We start from the raw sequence: 26669 nt of genomic DNA, 5'->3' as shown, positions 1-26669 counted from the left end.
GTGACTTTTCTCATAAATTATTCTAATGAAACCTCTGTATTATTATTATTATATTGTCGGTCTGTTTCCTCTGGCCTGCTTTTTCCCATGTTTATTTACATGGATAGAAGCTGTTTGTTTGTTTTTTCACTTTATCATATGATGCACCACTAGCATGTAAAAATTTAGGGATGATTCCCTGCTCTGCAGTACTGTTTGCACTACTACAGGGCAGTGAACAGGAATGTGGATCAGATGAGCCTAGAGGTACACTAGCATGTACACAAGGATTGTGTGATACTGTGACTACCTGTTGCAAGCCTTTTCTATAGTACCACAGTTATGAACCAGGTGCAAAGCTTGGTGCACATAACTTGGGTGGGGTACAATTTTTCCTTCCAGGAAATTAAAAAAACAAAAAAAAAGTTACTTTCAGGGCAATACCTTGCCATTTATGTTCCGCCGACAAAAACCTCCTCCAAATTCCCACAGTAAAAACAGCCAGATTGAACTTGACATGTAACCGAGCCTTCTTAGTTGCTGGACCAAATATATGGAACTCCCTTCCCAACCATATCCGCCAACTTACCACAAAACATGACTTCAAAAAAGCCATAAAAATATACTTATTTTCACAAGCCTTTCCCAGCTCGTAATATCAACCCAACAGTACCACCCTCCTCTATTTAGAGTCTGTACTTCGTGTCTAGTTTTCAATATTTTTATTTTTTTTGTTTTATACCTTGTTTGACTATTATGTATGTTCTTTTTAATTTGTAAACCACCTAGTTCTACTTCATGTGTGTAAATGTGGTATAAAAAAACCTTTTAAATAAAACAAACAAATAAATAAATACTGCTAAGACTAAATATCTTGGTGTCTAAAAACAGGAAACTGTTACTTTAAGACAGCATGATTGTCCCTTAATTTTAATCTGACAAATACAGATTTTTACATCCACTGTAGTCATAAAAATTATTATTTTTGAAACCTGGAAAAATAAATATTTTATTTTAAGACATTTATATTTTCTGCCTTATGCAGAATAGTTAAAAGGCAGAGTACAACTAAAACATAGACATCAATAAAACTATACCATACTACACACACAGATACAGAACAATATAAAAAACATTACAAATCAAAACCTAACAAGCATGTTTACAGGTAATGATGTCTATGCAAAGAGAATGATATCAGTACACATACATACAGGACCAAGAATATCAGAACCCTTCCCTAAGTGAAGGAGGGCTATGCCATAGAGAATAGATAAGTCTTTACATTTTTCCTAAATAGAGATAGTGCCAATTCTTCTATTAAGGCAAGCAGGAGAGTGTTCCACAGGGTGTAGGAGCCGACACAGAGAACGCCCTCTTAGGGGTGTTTTGTAATCTAATCTCCTTAAAAGAGGGAATAGTCATCAATGATTTTTCGGCTGAGCGCAACGCTCCTGCCGGAACATATTCCCACAGTAGCATTCTGAAGCAGAACATACTATCTTCCTTCAGAGATTTAAATGCCAGACCCTGCGTTGAAAAGTGGGCCCGCATGGATACAGGAATGTGGCGTAACTCGAAGAACTGAGGAGTGATGTGACCAAACCTGGAATGGCCTGTAGTCAGGTGAGCAGCTGGGCTATGAACAGTCTGCAGACCTCGCATCTGCTGTTTTGGTAAGCCAAAGAAAAGCGAATTGCAGTAGTTCAGCGTAGACTAAACAGATGTTTCGACCAAAGTCTGAAAGTTGAGGTGGAAAGTCAATATGTTGAAATGCTGTCTGTATCTATTTCAAAGCTGTATCATGTGATTTATTAGTGATTTATCTAATATTTATTCATTTATTTTATTTAAAAGCTTTTATATACCGAAGTTTAGCTATCTGCCTTCACTCCGGTTTACAGATAAAAACAACTTAATACATTTTGGCATCAAATGATAACAAACAGTTTAAGGAACAGCAATAGTTAAATCAACTTTATATAATTTAAATCAACATTTTAAGTAACGTGGGAAGCGTTATGGCTTATAATACTGCTATTACTGGCATCAATAGCATGGGATCTTCTTAGAGTTTGGATACTTGCCAGGTTCTTGTGACCTGGTATGGCCTCTGTTGGAAACAGGATGCTGGGCTTGATGGACTCTTGCTCTGACCCAGCATGGCAATTTCTTATGTTCTTATGCTTAGTGAATTTTGCAAACAATGCAAAGGACAGTGAAGCTTGCTCTGGCAATCTATGGTTCAGCAGTGTTATTAAGGGTAAAAAGGCGCGCTCATGCAGCTGAACGTCAGCACGGACATCTCATTGATAGATTTTATTTGGCACTCACATTCTAAAAGTTAGAAACCAGGAACAATTCAAGCAAACTGTTAAAACACAGCATAAATTATGGCCATAGCTTATAAACCCTGTGCACAGATAAGCGTGCTTGGACTTGACTTACAGAAGCGTTTTATGAACAATGTCCACACGGCTGTATTAAAGGACTCAGGAGAGGGCTGGGTTTTGCTCTAGGTGAATGAGTGGGGCCAATGTGCTAAAATATGTTAACTTTAATGCAAGTGTTGAATGCCTTCATTATCTAAATGTAAGCATTTAAAGCTTGTTAACTGCACCTCTACTGTGCATTAGTAGTATTAACATAAAATTAAGCTAAATAGGTAATGAAATGCAAAAGTATGCTAAATAGCATACTTATTACCTATTAATGCAGTGAAAACTAATGCACATTAAAATAAGCAAGACCTCTAGAGCTAGGTGAAAGAGTCCTTTTTATGAACAGGGTGACATGTAAATGTAATCAGCAAAGCCTTTTTTTTTTCCATTTTTGCAAAGAAGTTTTTAAAATAAATTATGAAAGAAGAAATACCAATACATAATTTTCTATATTACAAGAAAAGAGTTATTATCGACTACCAAGGTGTTCTTATCCATAATAATTTTATATCACTTAAGATAACTGAAAAAAAAATTAAGTTTTTAAATATTTTAATGAAATCAGCAAAAAAAAAAACCACATATTTAAGTGCTCGTCTTCAATAAATCAGAAAAATACCAGACATTTCAGTGCTCTCTTGTGCCATACATTGTTACAATCAACAAATCTTTTCTATTCCAGTTTTCAAAGAGATTTTCACTGAAGCCAAAAAGGAGCTGACACTAGGAGATGTGCAGTGGTAAAATCGTTTGGCTCGGGCTTCGTTTTTCCCCGCGGTTTGGGCTTTTTTTTTTTTTTTCGGGGGACCCCGATTTTCAGGTTAGTGCGCGCTAACATTTTAAAGTTAGCGTGCACTAACTCCCATTAGTGCGCACTAACCCGAAAAATGAATCTTTACGAAATTTCGGAAAAATTGCACTCGTTTGTCGGGTCCTCCGAACCAGGACGAATTAGACAATTTTGTTGAAATTGTCTAATTCGTCCAAAACGAATGCACATCCCTAGCTGACACCAATGTTTCTCCTGCCTCGGGGTGGGGGTGTCTAACGATTTATTTACATTTTCTGCCGCCCTTTCAACAGCAGCTCAAGTGGTTTACAGCAAACTTCCAATGTGCTTTGTATTGATTTTAACAACGCCTGGCATACATGATCATGGAAAATTGTGATCTTTTTGACAGTTTCATTGAAGATGAGCAGATAAGCCTATAGGACTTTTAGATGTTTGCTTTCTCTTTTTCATCACAATATTTAAAAAAAAGTGTGTAATTAAAAAGATTAATTTTAAAGAATTTATCTATTATGATTTATTAACTGCCTTTTGGAAGAGATTCAGCCAAGTCGGTGTATGATTATTATTGAGTAGTACACCTCGGCTGGACTTTGACCTATTCAATTATTTGATGGGGGGGGGGGGGGGGGGGTAATTTTATAACAGTCCGCACAAAACTAAGGTCTGCATGCACAAAGTACATGCAGAACTTTAGACCACATTTTCAGAAGGGAATTACATGCGTTAAGTCCACTTTGAAGATTATCAGATAAGCAGGCATTCTTGCCCGGCATAAGTGCACACATATTACACCTTTGCGTACAATGGTTTCCCTACCCCAACGGAACACCTTTTTGCACCCTTCTGGATATTCTTTAATGCGCACAAACCCCTGGACAATTTTCAAAAGCCAATCTACGCACATAAAACCTGGTTTTATGTGTGGAAATGCTTTTGAAAATTCAGGCCAAAATATAGAAGAATACACATTTTTTTTGTATGTCTCCTAATTTATAAAAAAAAAAAAAATTACAAAAATAACTTTTACTGTTTTGTTTTGCCTAGCGCTGAAATTGTTTTTTTTTTCTAGGCATTTGATGTGAGCTTAGGTTTTCCGCATCTATTTTTTTGTTATTTTACAAGGTATGAGTTTTACCATTAGACAAGCAGTTACACACTTACAAAACCAGACCCTTCAGAAGTAACATGACAGTTATCAAGCAGTTAACACACGGGCCGATACAGTAAGAGGTGCGGGAGATCCGGCGAGTGCCTGCTCTCCCACCGCGCGCCCAGGCCACTCTCCTGGGCGCATGATTCAGTATCGGCCCGTATGCAAATTAGGGCCCATGGTAAAAGGAGGCGCTAGGGACACTAGTGCGGCCCTAGCGCCTCCTTTTTGACAGAAGCAGCAGCTGTCAGTGGGTTTGACAGCCGACGCTCAATTTTACCAGCGTCGGTTCTTGAATCCGCTGACAGCCATGGGTTCGGAAAATGGATGCCAGCAAAATTGAGTGTCTGTCTTCCAGGCCTCGGGCAGATTTTTAAATAAAAAAATATATATATTTTTGGGGCCTCCGACTTAATATCGCTATGATATTAAGTCGGAGTGTGTACAGAAAAGCAGTTTTTTTCTGTTTTTCTGTACACTTTCCCGTGCCGGTGTTAATTTCTGAAAGTAAAATGTGCGGCTTCGCTGCACATTTTACTTTCTGTATCGAGCGGGAATAACTAATAGGCTCATCAACATGCATTTGCATGTTGCAAGCACTATTAGTTTCGGGGGGGTTGGCCGCGCATTTTTGATGCGCTATTACCCCTTACTGTATAAGGGGTAAAAATAGCTCATTGAAAACGTACGGCCAAACCAGGGCTAAAGGTGCGCTCAGGCGAGCGCACTATACTGAATCGGCCCGACAGAGAACTGGATGCATGAAAGGGTTTCTCCCCCACATTGTAGCTATAGAAAAAGTACTTAGTATATATGGGGCGGATTTTAAGAGCCCTGCTCGCGTAAATCCGCCCGGATTTACGCGAGCAGGGCCCTGCGCGCCGGTGCGCCTATGTTCAATAGGCCTACCGGCGCGCGCAGAGCCCCGGGACTCGCGTAAGTCCCAGGGTTTTCCGAGGGGGGTGTGTCGGGGGTGGGGCCGAGTGGCGCGCCGTTTTCGGTGCGGGACGCGGCGTTTCTGGGGTGGGCCCAGGGCGGTCCGGGGGCATGGTCGCGCCCTCTGGAACCGCCCCCAGGTTGTGTCTCGGCGCGCCAGCAGCCCGCTGGCACGCGGGGATTTACTTCTCCCTCTGGGAGGCGTAAATCCCCCAACAAAGGTAGGGGGGGGGTTTAGACAGGGCCGGGGGGGTGGGTTAGGTAGAGGAAGGGAGGGGAAGGTGAGGGGAGGGCGTTAGCGAATTCCCTCCGAGGCCGCTCCGATTTCGGAGCGGCCTTGGAGGGAACGGAGGTAAGCTGTGCGGCTCGGCATGCGCTGGCTACACGAAATCGGTAGCCTTGCGCACGCCGATCCAGGATTTTAGCGGCTACGCGTGTATCTTCTAAAATCCCGCGTACGTTTGTTGGCGCCTGGAGCGCCAACAAAAGTACGCCAACGTGCCGTTTTTGAAAATCTACCCCTATGTATTCATTTTTTTTTCTTTTTTGACCTGGCAGTTTCCTCTTACTTCTTTGGGCTTCCAGCACAACCTAAACTGGAAGTAGAATCTGGAACCATGAGCTTTCATTCCCTACTATCCAGGAGCCAGCTCTTTAAATTTAATATTTTTGTGTATGCGTGTGGGCTGAGACTTTGGGCCTGTAAGGCCTGTGATGTGCTTTAATTATTTTGAGGTTGGGAGTAATCAGGTGCTAAGTTCCATGCTTTTGAATTATTTTGGGGAGGTGGGGGGATGAGGCTTGTTTGGCAGCTTTTTAAAAACACTTTTAACTGGCTATATCTGAATAGACCCGGTTAGGTCTTAGGTCATCCATATAACTTTACCGAAATAATTTTGCCACTCGTAAGCTTACTGATTATGGACCTATTGTAAATCCATCCCTGAAGCTTGGGAAAGGAAGTCTATAAACTGAATTGACATTTAGAAATGACGGCAGAAAAGGACCAGTGGTCCATCCAGTCTGCCCAGCAGGCTTCCCATGGTAGTATCTGCCGCGCCGTGCGGGTTACCCCCATGTATCAGTCAGTGCTGCTTGACGCGCTTTGCTTATGGACTTGGCTGTAGAAGCAGTCCTGTGCTTTTTCCTTAATGTCTGCGCATCAGTACCCCAGACTAAAAAAAAAAAGTCATGGATCGTATTGGTTGTCCCTAAATCCAAATTTCTCTTTCCTTTCAGCCTCCACCCCCCTCGTTTGAAGCAGGGAGCGATGTTGCAGTTGCATCAAAAGCATCAAGGCTTATTTGTTAAGGGTGGAAACTGCTGCTCTGATCAGGTTACTCCCATGAATTTCAGGCGCACACAGGGCTGCGGCTTTGTAAAGTTGCAGGTGTGAAAAAAATGATGAGCATGCATACATCTTTACAGCCAGCACCATAATGGAATTTATTTTAAATACATTTGGGACAAATGCAGAGGGCAGTAATAGGAACAGGGTTGAAAGGTTGGATACAAAGATGGGAAGAAGGAGCATGGGAAGTTATATGGTTATCTTCCTCTCTGGTTCTCAACCACATAGATGTGCAAACCAGATAGGGAAACTGGTGTTTTTCTGCCATCATCTTGAATGTTATTCTTGGGCTGGCTCAAATATGTTGGCAATTTGTTTTTGTTTTGTGGGGTTTTTTTGTTGTTTGTTTTTTTTAAATCTTTTTTACTGTTTTTATTATGCTTTTGTATTGCCTTGTAATCTGCTTTGGGCATTCGCCTAAGACAAGGGAAGCAGTGTATAAATTGTTAATAAATAATTACTGCTTCAGATATTCAGACTTTGACACGGCTCAGCGCGTGGAACAGATCCTATCATGACCTTTTCAGAAGTCAGAAACTTAATGCAGAATGGAAGGGCAAGTAAGAGAGGCAACTCCTAGCCAGGGACATTTACATAACATGACTTCATTCATTTTTTATTAAAAATTAAAAAAATGGTCCATGTAGAGGGCAGAGGAGTCATGTGAGATTTTTCCACAGGAAACCGTGGAACAGTTCCCAGACTATGATTTGATTTTTCTTGTTGTTTAAAACCTAATACATGGAAACGTGACAGCAGAAAAATACCATATGGTTTATCTAGTCTGTTCATCCACACAAACTGCTCAGCTCTACAATCCCCACCATTCCTTCCGAGATCCCCTGTGCTTATCCCATGTTTTCTTGATTTAAGATACTGTCCTTGTCTCCACCATCTTCTCCACCTTCCCTGTAAATAGATATTTCCTTATATTAATCCCAAGTTAGCCCCTTTCACCCTCATCTCATGACCCCCCTTTCCAGAGCCACATCATTACCATATAGCGGGCGTTACTCTAAAATAATTTTTGGTGGCCTCAGAGTGCAGTCACCTTTTGCTGGTGACAGCTTGGTTTTTCCGCAGTGCACTCACTCGCCACCCCTTCAGCGTCCTTCCACTGTTCTCATCACCCCTCGTTTCTTCTGACATACCCGCCCAGATTCCAACATTCACTTACCCAGATTCCCCTTCCTGATTCACTCTCTTACCCCCCCTGAACCTTCCCTCCCCACCTCATGCACTCCGCACCCTGAATTTCCCCCACTCCCACCAGCTGGAGAAAAACAAAGCAACGTGTCTGACCTGGAGGCTAGCAGGACAGAGGTAGGTTGGTCTGCTCTCTTACAAACTGGGGCGAGGGTGGAGGAGGGGGAGAGAGTACAGTGGGAGCCGGGATGTCCACGCTCTCTGACCAACTGCTGCCACTTCCATGGCAGTACCCACATTCCCACATAGTTCTTACAAGTAAAAGAATGAAACGAAGGTACCCGTCCCACATTTGTGAAACCTTGCCATATAACTCCATAAGGCTAATCCGGACTTGGTTTTACTCTCAGTGCATGCAAAATTTGTAGTTCTGATTTATTAAGAAACAGGAACTACAGGTTCCAACATGCAATGAGTAGAAAACCAGGGCTTGCCCTATAGATATGACACCGTATGATAACCCTTACATTAGAACATGTTCAATGGTTTATTGTTATTGTTCCATGTTCTATGTAAAAAAACCCAGGTCTAACTTCCCAGACCAGGGCAACCTCTTTCGTTACTTGTAAACCGGACTGATTTGTATTGCATACAGGAATTCCGGTATATAAAAATTTAAAATAAATAAATAAATAAATAAATAGTGCAGTGCAATTATATGAAGAATCCACACAATGAATTGAAAGTCATGTAAATAATTTTTAGTTAGTACGGCAACTCCACGATTTCAAAGGTCACATGTAATGCAGTTTTTAAACAATCCTCCGACAAGGTCCCGGGTTTCGCCGTGCGGCTGCATCGGGAGGGACGGCAATAAATTCAAATTTCTGAAACAAAGGAAATGTAAGTATGGGTACAGAGAAAAGATGATGGGAACTGCTCAAAATAAGATTTTTAAAGGAACATACCTTAGCCAAGTGTCGGTGCACAACTTAAACGGGAGTGCACCAGAGCAGTACAATAGACAGCCCTTTAAAGCTGAAAAAAGGCTCGAAAGGCAGTTCCCATCATGTTTTCTCTGTACCCACACTTAAATTTCCTTTGTTTCAGAAATTTGAATTTATTGCTGTCTCTCCCGATGCAGCCGCACGGCGAAACTCGGGACCGTGTCGGGGGATTGTTTAGGAACTGCATTACATGTGACCTTTGAAATCGTGGAGTTGCCGTACTAACTAAAAATTATTTACATGAATTTCGACTCATTGTGTGATTTCTTCATATAAATTGCACTGCACTATTCCCTTGGATTGTGCAGTACCTCTCCTCTTTTGTTTGCGGAGTAACCCTTACATTAGAACAGGAATAATCAGTGCCATTTTAACCTATCTTAGGGTCGACAAGAATGAGGATTTAGGGGGTGGGGGTGAGGGATTGCTCTCTGACATTGGTGAGATCAAGGAGTGGAAGGTGAGAGGGTTTTACAAGGATGAGATCAAGGGGGAAGGGGGTTTCCAACTGATGCAACTGAAGGGGAAGGGGGGGGGGGTTTCTCGCTGATGAGATTAAGGAACAGGGAGGAAGGTGAAATCTCAGGTCCTCTATAGATACGAGGCCCAAGCCTTAAGATGGCCCTGGAAATAATGCTGTTACTTATTCTACATGAATGTAAACCAGTCTTCATATATGGCCCATTCACTGATTGATACGGGATGCCGGGTAAATAAAAGTACAATGCGCTTAACACACTGCCCTTAAAATGGTCTTAAATACATCAGTCCAACCTCATCCCAAACACAGAATGGCACAGGCATCAGTAATAAATGTTCATCAAAGAAGAGAAGTTCAGGCTATCACGCAGACAAGCCATGAAAATAAAATACAAGTGCAAAAGTACTAGCAAAACAGCCAGCTCTTCCTGAGAGAATATGGAGATTATGTTCCCAGATGAAAGTACTGAGTTTATAAAACAAACTCTTCAACCTCCAGCAATACATAAGCAACATCTAAAACAATACTTCACATTTTCCTGTAGCGCTGATTTAGGTAGTTACATTATAATGCAGGTCCAAGTCCAGTCAGTAACACTGAGAACAACATAGATCCTATTATTTTGATAGAACTATCACCAGCACTACTTGCCGGGAACAGCTGAACACGGGCCTTCACTAGCTCCAGACCCATTCCATTTTGGGCTTAATACCATGGGCAAACCAGTGCCCGCCCATATCATACAAATACATACATATTTACAATCAAATATATATCTAAGGTATAGTAGCTCTGATGCAAAGTGGGATTCATTTCTACTATCAAATAACCACATTTAATTTTGAGACTTTAATAGTAAATCTACTTCCCACTTTTCAGTAGATAATTAACACTTCACTTTGAGTTGTCCATTTTTTACTTCAGCAAGGTGACAGCTGTTCTGGAGAAATGTCCATTTGATGCTATGGATGTAACAGGTAAGGGTCCATAGGTGGAATACTTATCTCCAAATTTGCAGTTAATGTGTATACTCTCTTTTTCTCCTTCTCTAAACACACAGTCCCAGTTCTTACTTTCTTGACAGCAGTGTCGCAAAATCTTAAGACTCAGATAATTGCAGTTCCACTGAAAACAGTGGGATGAGACGACCAGCGTTGCCTTACAGACTGGGGAGGTGTTTGGCCAGACACTTTGGGATATTCGATCTTGTAGAGAACCACAAGAAAAAATCAAACAAAAAACTCGCCAGTATTAGTGCTTGCATTCATTTGGAAATGAATAAATACAGCAAAGTCCTACAGTGTTCAGCTCGGGGGGAATGGACCAAAAACACCCACCTCTTCAACCATTTAACTTGTATGTTCTTTCCAGTCAAATGAAAATCCATTCTCAATTCACATTTGTTTCTTTTTAAAGTCTTTAGCTTGTGACAAAAAAAAATAAAATATATGTATTTATATAAGTTAAGTGCAGTCCAGTCCCCCCTTTCAGTTCAACTTTGAAAGTGTATTCAGTGCAATCCTGTACAATTGAACTGATGTCAGAATGGACATAATCCTTCAAACGACCTCCCTGGAAAGATCATCAGTAGTGGGATACTTCATCTGTCTTGACCCGTCCAGCCGTGACCAACGTGTTGAAAGCGCGTCACTCCTAACGTTCCCAGTCCGGTGCTGATGGATTCCATCCTGCCAGAACCATAGCCTGCAAATCGCTCTGAGGGTAAAGTGTTTGGGAAAGGGTGATCCTGTGCGCAGTACATGGGGGTCTGCGGGTGGATTTCACCGAGGGGATCCAGTTCACATTATTTCACAGTACAAAGCAAAATGAAAGAACCAAAAAGGTCAGCTAGGCATCTTTGGAATCAGTAGTGCAAAGACCTCTCTGCCATTTTATTCTTTTTCTACTGCATCCATGTCTTCCAGTTCAAGTCTTTCCTAAGACAGTAGATCTGAAATACAAATCATTATGGAAGTAATTTTATAACAGCCCACATAGACGGCCAATAGACCTAGAGAGGTCCAGGGCAGATAAAGTCAGCCTTGGCTGGGATTGGTAGCTTACTTTTTTAATTAAAGGAGAGAGAAATACACACACACACACACACACACACACCCCCACACACACGTATACACAGCTGGACTATGAACAACAGGAAGAGAATGGAAAACGAAGGTTAATAAACACTGCCAATATTCTCCTTTTCTGAACCTTGACTCATTTCAGAGAAAATAAGAAAATTATACCAGATTAAAAATGCTATTTATTCCATTAATCTTAGAAAAACGGCTGTATATTGGGTCATAGTTGCCAAAACACCAGTATACACAAAGACTACCTAAAAAGTTCTGCAGAATTCTATTTTTACGGTCTCCCAGTGCTTTTACCCATTGGCTGGGAAGCTCAATGCTGAAGAGCCTGGAACATTTATTTATCTGCTGTTCTTTGAGTAAATACAGCAGTATTCTGTGTACTGTTGAGCGAGGGCTGCAGCAGATGCCCCCAGTGCCTTAATGGCTGTATGTTTTTGAGCCAGAGAAGCTCGACTAGCATTTGCAGGAACAAAAAATGTTGCCAATAGAGCCCTGGGTACAGGTTAACGCTGTAATGGAGCCAAGTCTTTGTAGCATAATGGCTTCTGATGGAAAGATCTCAAAGCAAATCACCAGTCTCTCTTTACTGGTCAGCAAGTTTGTGTTATGAAGTCACCTTCAGGTTTAGATCATGTAAAATGTGGTTGTGGGCAACAAGGGTTTACAAAATATATAGTTACCTTAAAGATTTCCATCTGTCCTTTTCGGTTTGATTCTCGGGGCTTTCACTTTCATATGACGCCAGATAGAGACCTAAAAGTAATATGTTTATATTAATGCATGGCGTTGTTTACGTGTTTTAAACTTGGAACTTGATTGGTGCCCAGTAATGTGGCAGGTGCCTGGATGAATCTGAACATAAGACAAGGAAGCCCCACCTCTGGTAAGCCAAAGTTATATTACATACATACACCCCATAAAGGCAGCAGATTGGGCAGGTAATAAAGAAGGCCGTTTCTTTGTCCCAAGCTTGCAAGAACTCTACTCTCTGGATATAAGTTTACAGTCAGAAAGTGACGTAGACTACACCACATTGCAGGAGAGAGTTTAGCATGAGGATTGAAGCATGAATACAATTTATGCTGCTCATGTAAGGTGTGAACAGTATATAATGTGGCCCCTGTGCCACAAGAGTCTATAGAAGTTGACAGTGCTAACAGGTTCTATGTTGAGATAGAGGTTTTGCCCTTACGGGAGCCCTGAATGGTCTCAACCCGTGAGTAACATCTGCTGCAAGTGCACAGGATGCTGAGAGAGCAAGAGGATGTCCTGGAGCCAATGCAGGAATATTCCAGAGCTCTGGGTCATTTGAGTGTGAGAAGGTGTTACCTGCCTTTCTTGACAGTCAAGGGGGTACACATCCCCTAGGGGCAGAAGTGATAAAAATCCCTGACCCTTCCGAGTCTGGGGGCTGCCCCAGATTTAAAGAGAACGAGACTGGATGGAGCTGCGATCCCCTCCTAGGATTACAGAAGGGAGCAGCAGGAGTAGGGCAGGGATTTTCCTTAAAAAAATATCCAAAAGCCTAAGGAGAAGAGGCGGAGGGTTGCAATACAGCCTGGAAGTTAAAAGATAAAAGTCTGTGCCTAACTGGGGAAAGAACATATCGGGGGACCAGGAAGCCAAACTGTGCCAGAGGGAACTTGGTTTCAGGTTCACAGGATCCTGATGCTACACCAGAAGGATTTTAACTTGAGCTGATAAGGAGAGGAGCTATAAGGAGAAGAGTTAAAGATTTTCTGGAACTGTAATTCTGTTTAATTTCTGCATCTACCTGAACTGTCATTGTGTTTGATTCGGAAGATTCGGCAGTAAACTATTTATTTTTTCTGGTGCATAACTCGAGTCTGGAAAGTGGTTTGCTTGTGTGGTGTGTTCTTAGCAAGGTATTGACCCTACAAACGCGGGTTAACAGTGAGCGCACAGGAGCGCACTGTACCGTATCGGCCTGTTAGTGATATAACTGTTCCCTCATAGGTTTCTCACTTTTGATAATATACTTGAAAAAGTTTTAATTATTAGTTTTTGGCTCTGAGGTAAGTCTATTATCAAACTATATCTTGGCTTGCCTTTTTAATATTTTATACCTAACTTTCCAGTGCTTAGTGTTCTTTCCTATTCTCCTTATTTGGATCTGCCTTCCATTTTTAAAAAAAATGAATTTTCACCTCACCATTTAACTATGCTGATACTCTTTTAGTCTTCCTTCAACCTTTTTAAAAGCAAGGAATATATTTTAGAACAAGTAGGGCTGATTTACTAAGCTTATGAACACAAAATGGTAGGTAACCCTTTGTAAATCAGGCCTTTAGTGTACAAAATGTTTGTTTTTCAATAAATTATATACAATATTAAGTTGGTTTTTTTTTATTACCCAGCTAAATTGCATACACTAAATTGTGTTCATATGGTAACTATAAAGATAAATCTTCCTTACCAGACAGTACAACAAGTACAGGATTTTTACTAGTCACTTTGTGCCTTAATGCACTGTAGGGCACTCTGGCTCATGGCCAAGTGTTTGTGTTTCAAATTAATTCGGTTTAAAGTCTCAGAACAAAGAGCACTACATTAAACTTACTTTTGCCAACATTTACTCTGTAGTTTCAATATATTTTGTGGCCACGTTTATGTTGATTTCTTTGTTTAAAGTACTCGATCTGACATTTGATCCTGATGCAGTTCATAGGCCCCTGCTAACACATCCTGTTGATGAGGCAGAAAGGCAATATCTGGGAGGCACCTCTGCTATGGCACAGTTTATTCCAGTTGGTCCCTGAGGTTATCAACAGAGCATCCCAAATATGTATCTCTGAACCACAAAAAACTTACCGTCCTCAGTAAAAATGGGAGCCGTATGCAGGTAGTGGACAATGTCACGGTCTTGCTCAAAAGGACATTCTACTTGCTTCCATGTCATGAACTCTCCTACTTGTTTCGCCAATTCCAGAAATTTCTAGACATATGATAAATTCCAGTGAAACAAAGATTTAAAGATGTTTGTTAGCAAGCACATAGGGTCAATAAAGCTCAGTTTTCAAGCATGACCTGATATGTAAGAACACTGTCACGTTATTCAGCCACCTGTACCTTGTCCTTTAGCTCAAGTGCAGAAATACATTAGTAAAGTCATTTTCTTTTATGTGAAGTCTGCGGTAAAGAGAACTGTCTGGGGATGCTGCTAAAGTAAAAAAAATGTATGTAATCAGTGTAATGGCACATATTGTCATTACTTGTGCAAAGAATTGTGGTTGCTGCAATAGTTCTCTTGAATGTGTAGAGATAAGGGTCAACATACAAGGTGTAAGGTGACTGAGCTGATGAAGGGAGCTTAGGCCCTGAATGTTAATCACAGATGTATTAAGGTAGGCTAATATAAAAAAAAAATATAGAGTTTCACCTACAACTTCTTTAATGACCCTTAATTCTGTTATTATTTGCAAAGGGATATTAGAAAATATGTCGTACTGTAATTGCAAAGTTTAATTCTATATTTCATGCATGTGATTATTTATGCCCTGGTACGCAGGGCACTCCTCTCTGTACCTCGCTTTGAAATGTTGGAAGATAGAATGAGTATGGAGTAACAAATGTTTGACATAAATAAATATTTAGAATTCATTTGAGACAATGTCATCAGGTCATCCATTCAGTTGAAAGGCCGTACTAGAACTGGAGAGTCATGAAGTGAGCCTGGGGGACGAGCAAAGGACTAACTTAAATACTTCTTCACTGAAAAGGTGCTAGATGAATGGACCAGCCTTCCGCCGCAGGTGATGGGGCAAAAATGTTTTCGTAATTCAAGGTGGCACTGGGACAAGCACAAACAAAATGTCAAGCAGGATCTATGGGATTCCCGTAGAAAGGGAAAATGGTCAAATGGACAGAGTGGGTGGTGGCCTTTACCTGTCACCAATTTCTGCCCTATGATAAACCCCATCATAGTTTAGCCCTATTTGAAAGCATCAGAATTCTCAGGGGGAAACTAAGCACATCCTAAGCACAGAAGATCATTTCTCGGATGGCAGTGGATTATCGGCAAAAAGAAAACCTTTGGCACAAAAGCCCACACCCTCTAGCAGGAAGTTTAAAAAATTAAAAACATATCTGAAGCAGTTTAAAGACATCAGAGATCATGGCAGTGGTCCAGATGTTGCATTTCATGAAGCACATAGGATGTCTATTGTTGTAACTTATTCTGTACCTCTAGCACTGCATTCCATGGCTTCTAGCATTTTTACACAGCTTCATATGCAGGCATGTTTTCGCCTCCTCCTTGGAGGCATGTCTTAGTGCTGGCACCTATTTGAACTCCTGTGCTTTTATTTTTTCTGAGCACCATGCCTGCAGTCTCCTTTCTTGTGTTGTATGTAATCCTGTGTACACTGTTGTCTAGAGTAGACCAAATGACCACTATAGACTTATTCTGAAACACCAGACTGAATTTCTACTCTTCTAAGGAAATGTGTTATTCTCTGCTTGAGAAAGCTAATTTTAAGTGAATGCTAACAACATATTTTTCTCAGCTGCAAAAGGTGCAGAAGTGATTATTTTAATCTAAAAGAGCTAGAAATTAGCTCCCAAGCTTGCTACAAGGAGGGCCTATGGAGGCAAGTTCCCTGCCTCTAGAAGGCTGCTTTTACGGGAGAACTGTGGTGAGTGGAAAGAGACCGTGTTTGAATTTTATGCTAACTTTGGGCTTGTGTTACTATGGTGCACTAACTGGTGCTGCACAATCTTATCTTCTCCTGCCACCAACTTCAGTGAAGACTTTTCTTTTGATCAGCAGCTTTGGGAGTGAAGGGTGTTTTATTTGTGACCGACTGGTGTGCAGAAGAGCCCCAGAATGATCTTGAAAAGCAGGAACCCTGGGAGGTGAGGAGGTTCTGCGACCCTCCCCGTATGCCTCAGTGACCATGAACTGACCGGAATGGGGGCTACAATAGCTAAAAGTGACCAAGTATACAGTGAGTAACATAGATATAGCATTATCTGCCATACTGAGGCCGTCAGAACTTACTTCAAAGTTGACAAATCCATTTGGAAGGCGATTGGCACATCCTTCATTCAAAAAGTAAATATCTTTGATGAAGAGGCTGAAGAAAGGGATCACAATCTGCAAAGCAAGCACCAGCATTAGCTCTTACCATTCAGCATTTTTCCACTTTCTGTAGGTAGAATCTCTTTTCTTTCTGCTCTGACCCAATGATATTTTGGAGGCACCTGTAGGTAAAGGGATTTTCCAAAGCCACCAGGTCAGCAGCCGAGCCAGGATTGAAATCTGGAACTCAACAAGCTCTTCCACTAAATCTCACAGCAAGGCTTTTTTTTTTTTACCTTTCAGAACAGGGACACTCAAAAGCAAATGGTTTAGAACTGGACGTAAGTTTATGCTTTATCTGTAAACAGCAGTGCCTTAAATAAAACTGCCCATTTGTTCAACTGAAGCATCTCACTTTCACTTGACTGGAATAAAAATCATTTAAAACAAATTCCATTTAGTCAAATAGCAGTGGACTGTGATATTGCTAGTGCTTTTCACTCTATCTAGCTGAAACAGTTTCTTCCTGTGTTTGGCATGTACAGCAGCTGTGTTTCCATGATATGCATAAAAGATAACTGGAGGTAAGCAGCTGACTGGCCTAAAAACAGGTCTAGTTCAGATCCTTTGTTACTTAGTATGGGTCTGGTGTGCTGGGCCGCACATGCAAGAGAGCGGCTGTGCACACGTTTTTTGTGTGCAGAATTTTACTCTGAATTACTAAATTAGCAGGGACGGGCATTTGTTTAAAACTAAAGTCCAAAACACAACAAATAAGGATAATTCGTTTCATTTGGGGAGCCCCAAAACAAATTGGGGGCCCCCGAATGAAAGAAACCTTATTCGTTCTTTTCGTTTTAAACAAATGCACTGGCCTAGGACTAAGCTGAAGCCTCGGCCTTGTGTAGGCCGAGGCCACGGCAATCTACCATGGCCTCAGTCTACGCAAGTCCAAGGCTTTTGGCCTAGTCCGAGCTGGCGGATCCCCACTGGACCGGGTAAATGTGGCTGGAGTGATCCTAGCCCCAGCATTTTTCTGGGAGGTTGGGAAGGAGAGCTTGTTTTTTGGCTATTTTGATTTTTTTTTAATTGCTTGATTCGTTTTGGTTTTTTTCATATGAATGAAACGAATCCCTATAGATGTTCAAATTCCCTATTGCAGTCTTTCAAACCACAGATAGCAACCAATTAAGGGCACAGTTAACTAAACATTTTTCCCATAGACCAAAAATGAGATAAAAATCCCATTAGATAAGCCTGTTAGGTTGCATGACTTTAGAGGGGCAGGGACCTTCCTACAGTACCTGAACCGTAATTCACCCTGAGCACAGGTTCAGAAAGACAAGTAGTTAAATCCAAAATCCAGCCCAATCCAATCTTTTACAAACTCAGGTACCAGTTATAAACCTGAGGTGAGTGAATACAGGAATGCAGTTACTACCATGTTCGATTCCTTGACTGTACAACTACAGCACTGTCAGTGAAGACAAGTAAAGTATGGGCACTCAACTAGTGAAAGGCATGGAATGTGACCGGGGAGCCCGGATCCTTCCCCTCACGCAAATGGAAAAACCCAGTTTGCATCCTTAGAAACCTACAAATTCAACATCCTATAAAACTAATGCTGAACATGCTGAAAAAGATGCATCAGGAGTTGACATTTAGATAATGTGAAATGTCAAAGCAACTTCAGTGTTGGTCATTAGCTTGAAATGGTGTCTCCCTGCGGAGCTCATTAGGTAAGACAAATCAGCAGAAGTCATATACGAGGAAAACAAAATTTCTGAGCTCTATAGAATATATTATATGGAAAATAAACGCTTTATCATTGCAGGACTTGCTGTTTCTCCTTCAAGTTATTTTTCTCTCTGAAAAATTAGCTCTTATATTGTGCATGAAATGCTCTATTATTAATTAGCAGCCTGGCCTAGATGTCTACATTTGTTGAGACACTATAAATGTTAATATAACATGTACCAATAATAATCAATTGATATTAGATTATATATTTAATCATTGTCTTGGGGCCCTGGGGCCAAAAGAGTTTGAGGGCCCACTTTCAATGCTGATGGGACCAAGAGATATCAAAAGACCAGGGTGTGGGAGAAGGGGGATCCCATCTGATGTTAATGAAATTGAGGAGTGGGAAGAAAGTTTTCTGACAACAAGATTAAGGAGCAGAGGAAGAGATCCCACCAATGAGATCAAGGAGCACGGGGGGAGGGGATTTCCTATTGATGAGGTCACGGAGTGGGTAGAGGGAGTAATCTGGGGCCCAGTGCAGCTGACTTAAGACTGCCCTGTACACAAGCAGTGTGGTTTAACTGTGAATGATTTAAACTGCTAGCAAATCATTTTGTTAGATAATTCAATTACAAGTTAAACTACATAACTAAAATAATTCTTTGTCAGTTTGAATTGTATTTAGTTCCCGATGAGATATTGGTGTTTAAATGTTTTGAAAGTTCATCCTAGTTAAGTATGCTCAGCATTATGAATTTAAATAAACTGGAGCACTGCCATCCTTATTAGAACCATATGCCAGCATCGCAGCAATAAATGTAAAGCATGAATAGCCACAGGGTGGACTCAGGCATACAGATTTGCACAAACTTATATTTCAGACATAAAAAAATGAACCTTTAAGAAAAATTAAAATAAAAACATAAATATTTACTTATTCATTTAAAGATGTATTACATGGAAACATAGATATGATGGCAGAAAAAGACCAATCGGCCCATCTAGTCTGCCCAGCAAGCTTCCACACTTGTTTTCAGGGCCCTTGTTGGTAACTGTTTGATTCAAATTTCCTGCCACCCCCTGTCACTGATGCAGAGAGTAATGTTGGAGTTGCATCAAAGGTAAGCATAAGGCTTAATGGTTAAGGATAGTAACCGCCACATCAAACAAGTTACCCCGATGCATGTTTACCCAGACTGCACAGATCAATGCCTTGTTGGATGTTATCTGAATGCAAATCCTCTTTTCCACATTTCCCCCTGCCGTTGAAGCAGAGAGCAATGCTGTATATGCATTCAAAGTGATGTATCAGGCTTAATTGGTTTAAGGTAGTAACTGCCGTAATAAGCAAGCTACCCCCACGCTAATTTGTTTACCTAGATTGTGAACTTCAGTCCTTGTTGGTTGTTATCTGAATACAAATCCTCTTTTCCACATTTCTCCTTGCCGTTGAAGCAGAGAGCAATGTTGGAGTTGCATTAACCACGTGAAGGCTTATTGAGTAAGGGTAGTATCACCAGGTAGTAGCCTCCACTCCAGTAATCAACCCTCATGGCTCTTCTCTTCATTCCCATCCTCTAGCCTTTATGGATCCACAGTGTTTATCCCATGCCCCTTTGAAATCCTTCACAATTTTAGTCTTCACCACTTCCTCCGGAAGGGCATTCCAGGCATCCACCACCCTTTCCATGAAGAAATGCTTCCTTACATTGGTTCTGAGTCTTCCTCCCTGGAGCTTCAAGGCTGAGTGTCAGAGATCCGCATGGCAGTGCTTCTGAAGACATTGTCTGTGTGAAAGCAAAGCTCTGAGCTCTCGCTGAGTTCTTGGTAAAGTTTTTTTTTCTGTGGCATATTATATAGTCTTACTGTGCCAGCCTATTAACAGCCCATCACACAAGAGAGGAAAGCAAAGTAGTGAGGCAGTGCTGTATCACATCATCTGTGTCTCATTGCTGATTTGTGTTCCTTTGCTTGCAGTTGCTGTTCTGTTTTTCTTTCTGGTGATTGAAGCCTTAGGTACACTTGAGATTAGTAATTTATTCTCTGTTTGCCTGGTAGCGGACACAGTGTAGGCAATAGGCAGTAACTGGCATAAGTGAGCAGTGAGGGTAGGGCAGACAGTGCAGCATAACAGGCTGTTTTGTGAAGCCTGTCTGAGTCAAGAGAAATAATGAATATAGCGTAGACACTGTGATACTCACTGTTTGCCTAGCGAGGAACACAGTGTGGGCAGTGGGTACCAAGCAGTGGAATCATAGGCTATTCATGCTACTTTTGATGCCACTTTCTAGTCTCCTCAGTCTTTCTAGGTACCAGGGGTTATTTCTCCCCTTCTATTGATTTCTTACAAGTTTTAAGACAAATTATTTAAAAAAAACAAAACCCTATTCTGAAGTTCAATATAGGCTGAAAATTACCTATAATGCTTCCTCCATTGACTTTAATGGAAATGAAAATGAATCAAACTAAAAAAACATTTTTTTTTGCTTTGAAACTAAAGAAACAAATTAGGGTCCCCACAAAATGAATTTTAAAAAGAAACAATCTGTTGTCAGCTGTGCATGCCTACTAAGAGACTTCTTGTGCAGTGTGAGCCACGGGAAGAATTTTAATATAGAAGGTACTGGTTACTTTTTTTTTTTTTTACCAGTTTTTGGACAACGTTTTGTGGCATGCACACAGAATTAGTACAGTTTTTATGTGCAGAACTAAATTTAAAAAATCTGTTACAATTTGGATAAATTATTACAAATGCATGGTTTATTATGACCCTTTTTGGAGGGATCTCAGCCTGATATCCCTAAAAAAACAAAAAAAAACCCTGGAGTACTTGGAGTACTGTGTTCAGTTCTGGAGACTGTATCTCAAAAGGGAAAGACATAGGATGGAAGTGGTCCAGAGAAGGGCGACCAAAATGGTGGAGGAGTCTCCATCAAATGACTTATAAGGAGAGGTCGAAGAACCTAACTAGGTTTACCCTGGAAGAGAGGAGGTGCAGGGGAGATATGATACAGACCTTCAGATACCTGAAAGGTTTTAGTGATACACATTCGACAAACCTTTTCTGTTGGAAAGAAATCAGTAGAAGTAGGGGTCACAAAATGAAACTCCAGGGAGGACAACTCAGAACCAACGTCAGGAAATATTTTTTCATGGAGAGGGTGGTAGATGCCTGGAATGCCCTTCCAAAGGAGGTGGTGAAGACAAAAACAGTGAAAGAATTCAAAGGGGCATGAAATAAACACTGTGGATCCCTAAAGGCTACAGGATGGAAATGAAGAAAACAGTGAATGGGGGTAACTTGCTGGTGTGGTGGTTACTACCCTCAACCAATAAGCCTTCATACTGTTGATGCAAGTCCATCATGGCTCTCTGCTTCAACGGCAGGGTGGATATAGGAAAAGGGGAATTGGATTCAGACAGCAACCGACTTACGATGTGGGGAAAGAAATAAGCATGGGGGTAACTTGCTGATGTGGCTGTTGCTATCCTTAATCAATAAGCCTGATACTTTTGATGAAACTCCTACATTGCTCTCTGCTTTAACGGCAAGAAGTAACGGGGAATTGGATTCAGACAGCAACCAACAAGGGCCCTGGAAAATTGATAAGTATGGGAGTAACCTGCACAGTACAGCAGATACTGCCATAAGCTTGCTGGGCAGATTGGATGGACCATTTGGTCCTTTTCTGCTGTCATTTCTATGTGACTATATATTTCCAAGACTGTAATGATATTGGAAGACATAAAATATCGTTATATTGTTCAACTACATTAACAAATATGAGTCACCTTCAATGACTACTCATAATACTGGGTAGGACGTCCACATACACAGTCATATCTCTACTATGTAATCTACTGCATACATATTTCAGTCACATTCCACTCTCAGACCGAATACCTCCACTTATCGGTCATCACTTATATCTATTCCAGAATATTAATCACAACATCAGCTAGCACTATATGATGACCAAAATACGAGAGCTGATTTCCTATCCATTTAGCCCAAAAAAGATGGATTAGGGGTGGTTGTACCATGTGTTTGACTTAGCAAGTGTCCATCCTGTTTTATGACTATAGAAGGACACATTTAGGGCTCTATGTATCAATTATTTCTCACATGGACATAAAATAGAAGAAAAGCTTTAGTACATAGGCTTCTTTGTATCAAGTGTCTTTGTTCTCATGTCCAACTTTCAAACCTATCCATAGTACAGCATTTGCATGCATAAGTGGATCACAGAGATTAATGCCAGTATTTTGTGAACTGTGTGGTAGGAGCTGTGCAGTTTATAAAATACCACGTATTTCTGTTCTGAAAGTCCACGTGTATGTGTCAGTATGCACAAATTATTTCCAATGCAAGGAAACTCATACTTTCTCTACCCATTTTATAAACACGCACACATAAATTTTACGTATGAAATAATTGTCACACTGCATGCAAAAACATCCAGGCAAGTATTTTATATAGTATGAGCAGCATACGCTGTTTTGAAAATAATTATTTGTGCGCGAACTTGGAATCACTAGTTTGATACCTCCACCAGTTCATCCAGTCCTTCTCCAGTTTACCTAGATCCTCTAGCACTTCACCCTCAACCCCCACCAGTTTACCCAGACCTCCCACCCAAAAACTGCAGTCAGACTGATTTCACTTGCACGTATCAATTAGCAGATGTAAGTGTATGAATAAGTACATCTCTTATAAAATGGCAACTACTACAAGAATTTCTGAACCTTGCCCAAGAATGCTTTTATACCACCCTTTTATATCTCTGGTAAAATATATGCATGAAACCAAAACTACATGCATACTAGATGTTTATACAATAGCATATACATGCAAACATACTATATGCATGCATATATGCTATTTTTAAATGTGGAACCCCTTTGAAAATTCACTTCTAAATGTAGAAAAATAATTATACCTTTAAATGTAGAAAAAGAAGGTTTGATTATTGAATCATATCATATAGAAATGACAAATGCCACTTATATCTGATTCTTTGTGGATGATATGCTCATTTACATTCCTCAAGTATATCTAGTATGCCTGTAATATCCAGAGTCAAAGATTTATATGAGACAGATCACTTCCTCAATTAGATGGCCAACCTTTGAATGATTATGGTGTCCCAAGCCAGATGCCTACTTTCTCCCTATTTCCCTTGTCCCTACGTCTTTGGATAGTATGCCCTTTATTGATCTTTAGAGAGATCAAGTGATGTTATCTTAGGAGGGGTGGGGTGGAGACTGAGGCTTCAGCATTCTACAAAGGAGACATGTTGTTTCCAGCATGATTCTACCTCCTTGATGTACAATGCTGGTTATAAAGGAGTGATGACAATACAAGGTGTATAATGGGGATGCACTGCAGTATATGTAAAAAAAATATTTTTGCAGCCATGAGATCCATATTGAGTAATCAGGTGAGTAGGCAAGTTATTTGGGTAAATTTAGCAGGATATTTGGCAGAAAATATCCAGTTAGGTGTTCTGCCGAATATATCTGGATAAAATTATCTGGGTAACTTTAGGATAGCTATTATTTCAACCAAATTTATACCGATAACTTTGTCCAGGTAGTCCTGAATGTCAATGCTACCTGAAAAAACTGTATCTGTTATGATTTCACCTGCTATGCAGCCTTATCATACCCTATGATGCCTCCCTGCCAGAAGAGGTCTCCCTCGGAGCTCCATTCCATGCTATCCCCATCAGCTCCTCAGAGCTCATCAAACTCAGCGTCCTCACCACCAGGAGTCCTCAATGAACCATGTCTCCAGCCTTGCTACGCTCCTCCTCCTTGCCTGCCTCAGCCTTACATAATCCAGCTTTACCAAACCCTCCTCACTTTTGCGTCAAGTCGCCCTTGTCTCCTTGCTGTAGTTACTGTTGCTTTGTGGCCTGCCCAGGCCCTCGCTTGTCCCTGGGAAGTTGCAAATAAAAGATCATGGCGACAGGTCCAAGTGCTTGTTCTAGTATAGCTGGAAGCCCAAAGCAACAGAATGAGATGGCAAGATAAAAAACAGCAGGAGTCAGAAAGAAATATTTATTTCAAACTTTTCTGTGGCAGTAAAGTCAAGAGCACATTAAAATGATTTACAAAGTGCCATAAATAAGCTTGTGACCTTGGATGTAAGAGAGAAAGTTTCTGCAGAAATAAGCCATACCATCCACAACCATTACAGACCAGCAACACAATTTATGGCCATTTGCAAGCAAAGCTACAACATCTCCCCTAATAGGGCCCCAGGAAACACAGGAAGACAGATCTATGCAGTCACAAAAAGAAAGATATGGAGGATGAATATCCTGGCTGCAGCCACAAAACAGGAGCAGCCTTGCAAACGCTTGGCACAAGTCAACGAGAGTAACTGCACAAAATTAAATCTGGAAGCCACCACGGTTGCACCCACAGCCAACTTCTTTCAACAAAATCCAAAACAAAATAGCACGGTCTAGCACAGCACCGGGGGGGGGGGGGGGGGGGGGGGGTTCACACTGCATGGGAATACAGGGACGGCAGCAACCAAACAGAATTAGAATTCAGCCGATGAACGCTCTTAACAACTCATGTGCTCTAAGCCAGCCTTATCCATTTAATTAGTCACTGGGGGGCTTACTGAGCCAGGATTTTCCTATCCCCAGGGAAATAGCCTTTAGCAGAGAGGGTCCAAAGGATTTTTTCCATGCAAATAGAATGGTGCCTGAAGAACCTTATTCAGTTGTGATATTCTTTCTTTAAGGTAACCTAGGTAAGTCACATTTATATTACTCTGCAGATAAGCATTTTAGCCTCTATTAAAGCAGCAGGCCAGCGTAGATGACATAAAAGTCAACGACACTATTTTATGCAGGTGTTCCAGACTCTGGCGCACAGAACCCCCACCCCCAGGATGCTGATAGATAATTCATTGCTACTCTTTCACCTTTCATGGGTGCACAGCCATAGATAACTGCACAACACACCTATATGCAAACTCAAATTGGTCATACTCCAGTTTCACAGGAGGACAATGGATGGTTAACTATGGCCTTGATCTAAAAAAAGAAAAAAAACCTCTTGAACATTGTACATGACGGCATATCTAAAATTATTCATACTGCAAAACCTATGGAAGACTCGGGGAAAGGAGAGGGCAAGGGTAGAAGAACATAGTCTGCTCTCTATTCTTGTGCATACATCTATTTATTTATTTAGCCCCCAAAGGCCTTTTTGGTGGACTTTTGACGAGACCTATCCGTGCTGTTTCTGATTGTGTCACTCTCACTCCATTCTTAGCTAGACCAAGCCTACATGGGTATTTCTACCTAAATAAAGGAATCTTTCACTCATTTCCTTCACATACGTCAGGGGCAGAGAATACCATCGGGCCTACCTTTTCTCTGTTGCTGTGGGCCGTCAGGGAACGGTGGACAGCCCCTCGCAGTGCAGTTCTGTAGTTATAGAAATTCCCAGTAGGGTCCATCTGATGCTGGTTGGAAAACAAAGATTTAATGTATTTAACCTGAACGCTTTTGTATTTTTTTCTCTTTCTAGCAATTTGAAAAACATCACGAACTACAAAGAAAGCCTCTTTGTTACCTCAAGTATGAAAAATTTGGCTGTTTTAACTTTTGACCAGGTCTTCTTTAATCTGGAAACGGGACTCATGTTCATGCCAGCTTCGAGGAAGGGAGGAAGGAAGGAAGGCAATTATAATTCAGCAACTGGGTTCATGTTCTCATTTGAAAACTGGAATATGTTATTCAAGGGCTACTTACATATGACAGCCATAAGGGAATTAAAATTCCCGATGTTAAAGCACTCTCTGGCCACATCAATGAAGAACTCTATCACTTGTGCCCTCTGTTTCTTCTTGGCCGGCTGCAAAAACAGATCTTTGTAGTTAAAAAAAAATATAGATATACATGCAGAATTACTGAGGTAGCAGAGAGGAAGATTCTGTACATTCAAACAACAATTTTCAAGAAAAAAAAACTTTTGCCTTTTTGGCCTGGTAGTTCTTTTCTTTCCCGTTTTTCTTCCAATTCCTTCATAACTACCTCCCTTATTTTAATAACTACTGTTCGCCTGCTATTTCTAGTCTGGTCACTGCAGCAAGGCTCTCGTGATGTGGAGCTGTGCACCTTCTGGCCACCGGGTGTCACCCTTAGCAATGAGATAAATATTGCACTCAAGCATACTTATAACACCATCTCTATAGAACATTTTGTTATCTTAGGAGGAAAAGACTTTAAATGTCAAACCAGACTTAGTGACTGGACAAAATCATGAGTCAGAAAAATGCTTGGGTGCAATATTTTCTGGTAATACACTGTTATTGCATCTTAAGCTCTTTTTTTTCTATTGAGTACCCTTAGCAATGACCCAAGTATTTGTAGCCTGGCTTGGCCACTGTTGGAAACAGGATGCTGGGCTTGATGGACCCTTGGTCTGACCCAATATGGTAATTTCTTATGTTCTTATCACTGCTTCCCTTCCCGGGGCTGT

General features: G+C 41.0%; 1 protein-coding gene across 1 annotated transcript in view; it reads right to left on the bottom strand.

Moving 5' to 3' along the window:
- Positions 1–9096: 9096 nt before the first annotated feature.
- RASGEF1C (RasGEF domain family member 1C) overlaps positions 9097–26669 on the bottom strand; it is a 95086-nt gene continuing 77513 nt past the window's right edge. The window contains exons 8-14 of the mRNA XM_029584057.1: positions 25940–26042; positions 25761–25840; positions 25555–25650; positions 16398–16493; positions 14210–14333; positions 12058–12130; positions 9097–11235 (exon numbers count right to left, since the gene is read on the bottom strand). Coding sequence (XP_029439917.1) covers positions 11211–11235; positions 12058–12130; positions 14210–14333; positions 16398–16493; positions 25555–25650; positions 25761–25840; positions 25940–26042 — 597 coding nt within the window. The 3' untranslated portion in view covers positions 9097–11210. The remainder of the gene's footprint in view (positions 11236–12057; positions 12131–14209; positions 14334–16397; positions 16494–25554; positions 25651–25760; positions 25841–25939; positions 26043–26669) is intronic.

Source organism: Rhinatrema bivittatum, chromosome 18, assembly GCF_901001135.1.
Source record: "Rhinatrema bivittatum chromosome 18, aRhiBiv1.1, whole genome shotgun sequence".
Classification (NCBI taxonomy): domain Eukaryota; kingdom Metazoa; phylum Chordata; class Amphibia; order Gymnophiona; family Rhinatrematidae; genus Rhinatrema; species Rhinatrema bivittatum.
Note: the sequence above shows the minus strand (reverse complement) of the source record. Positions and strands in the feature narration are given on the sequence as shown.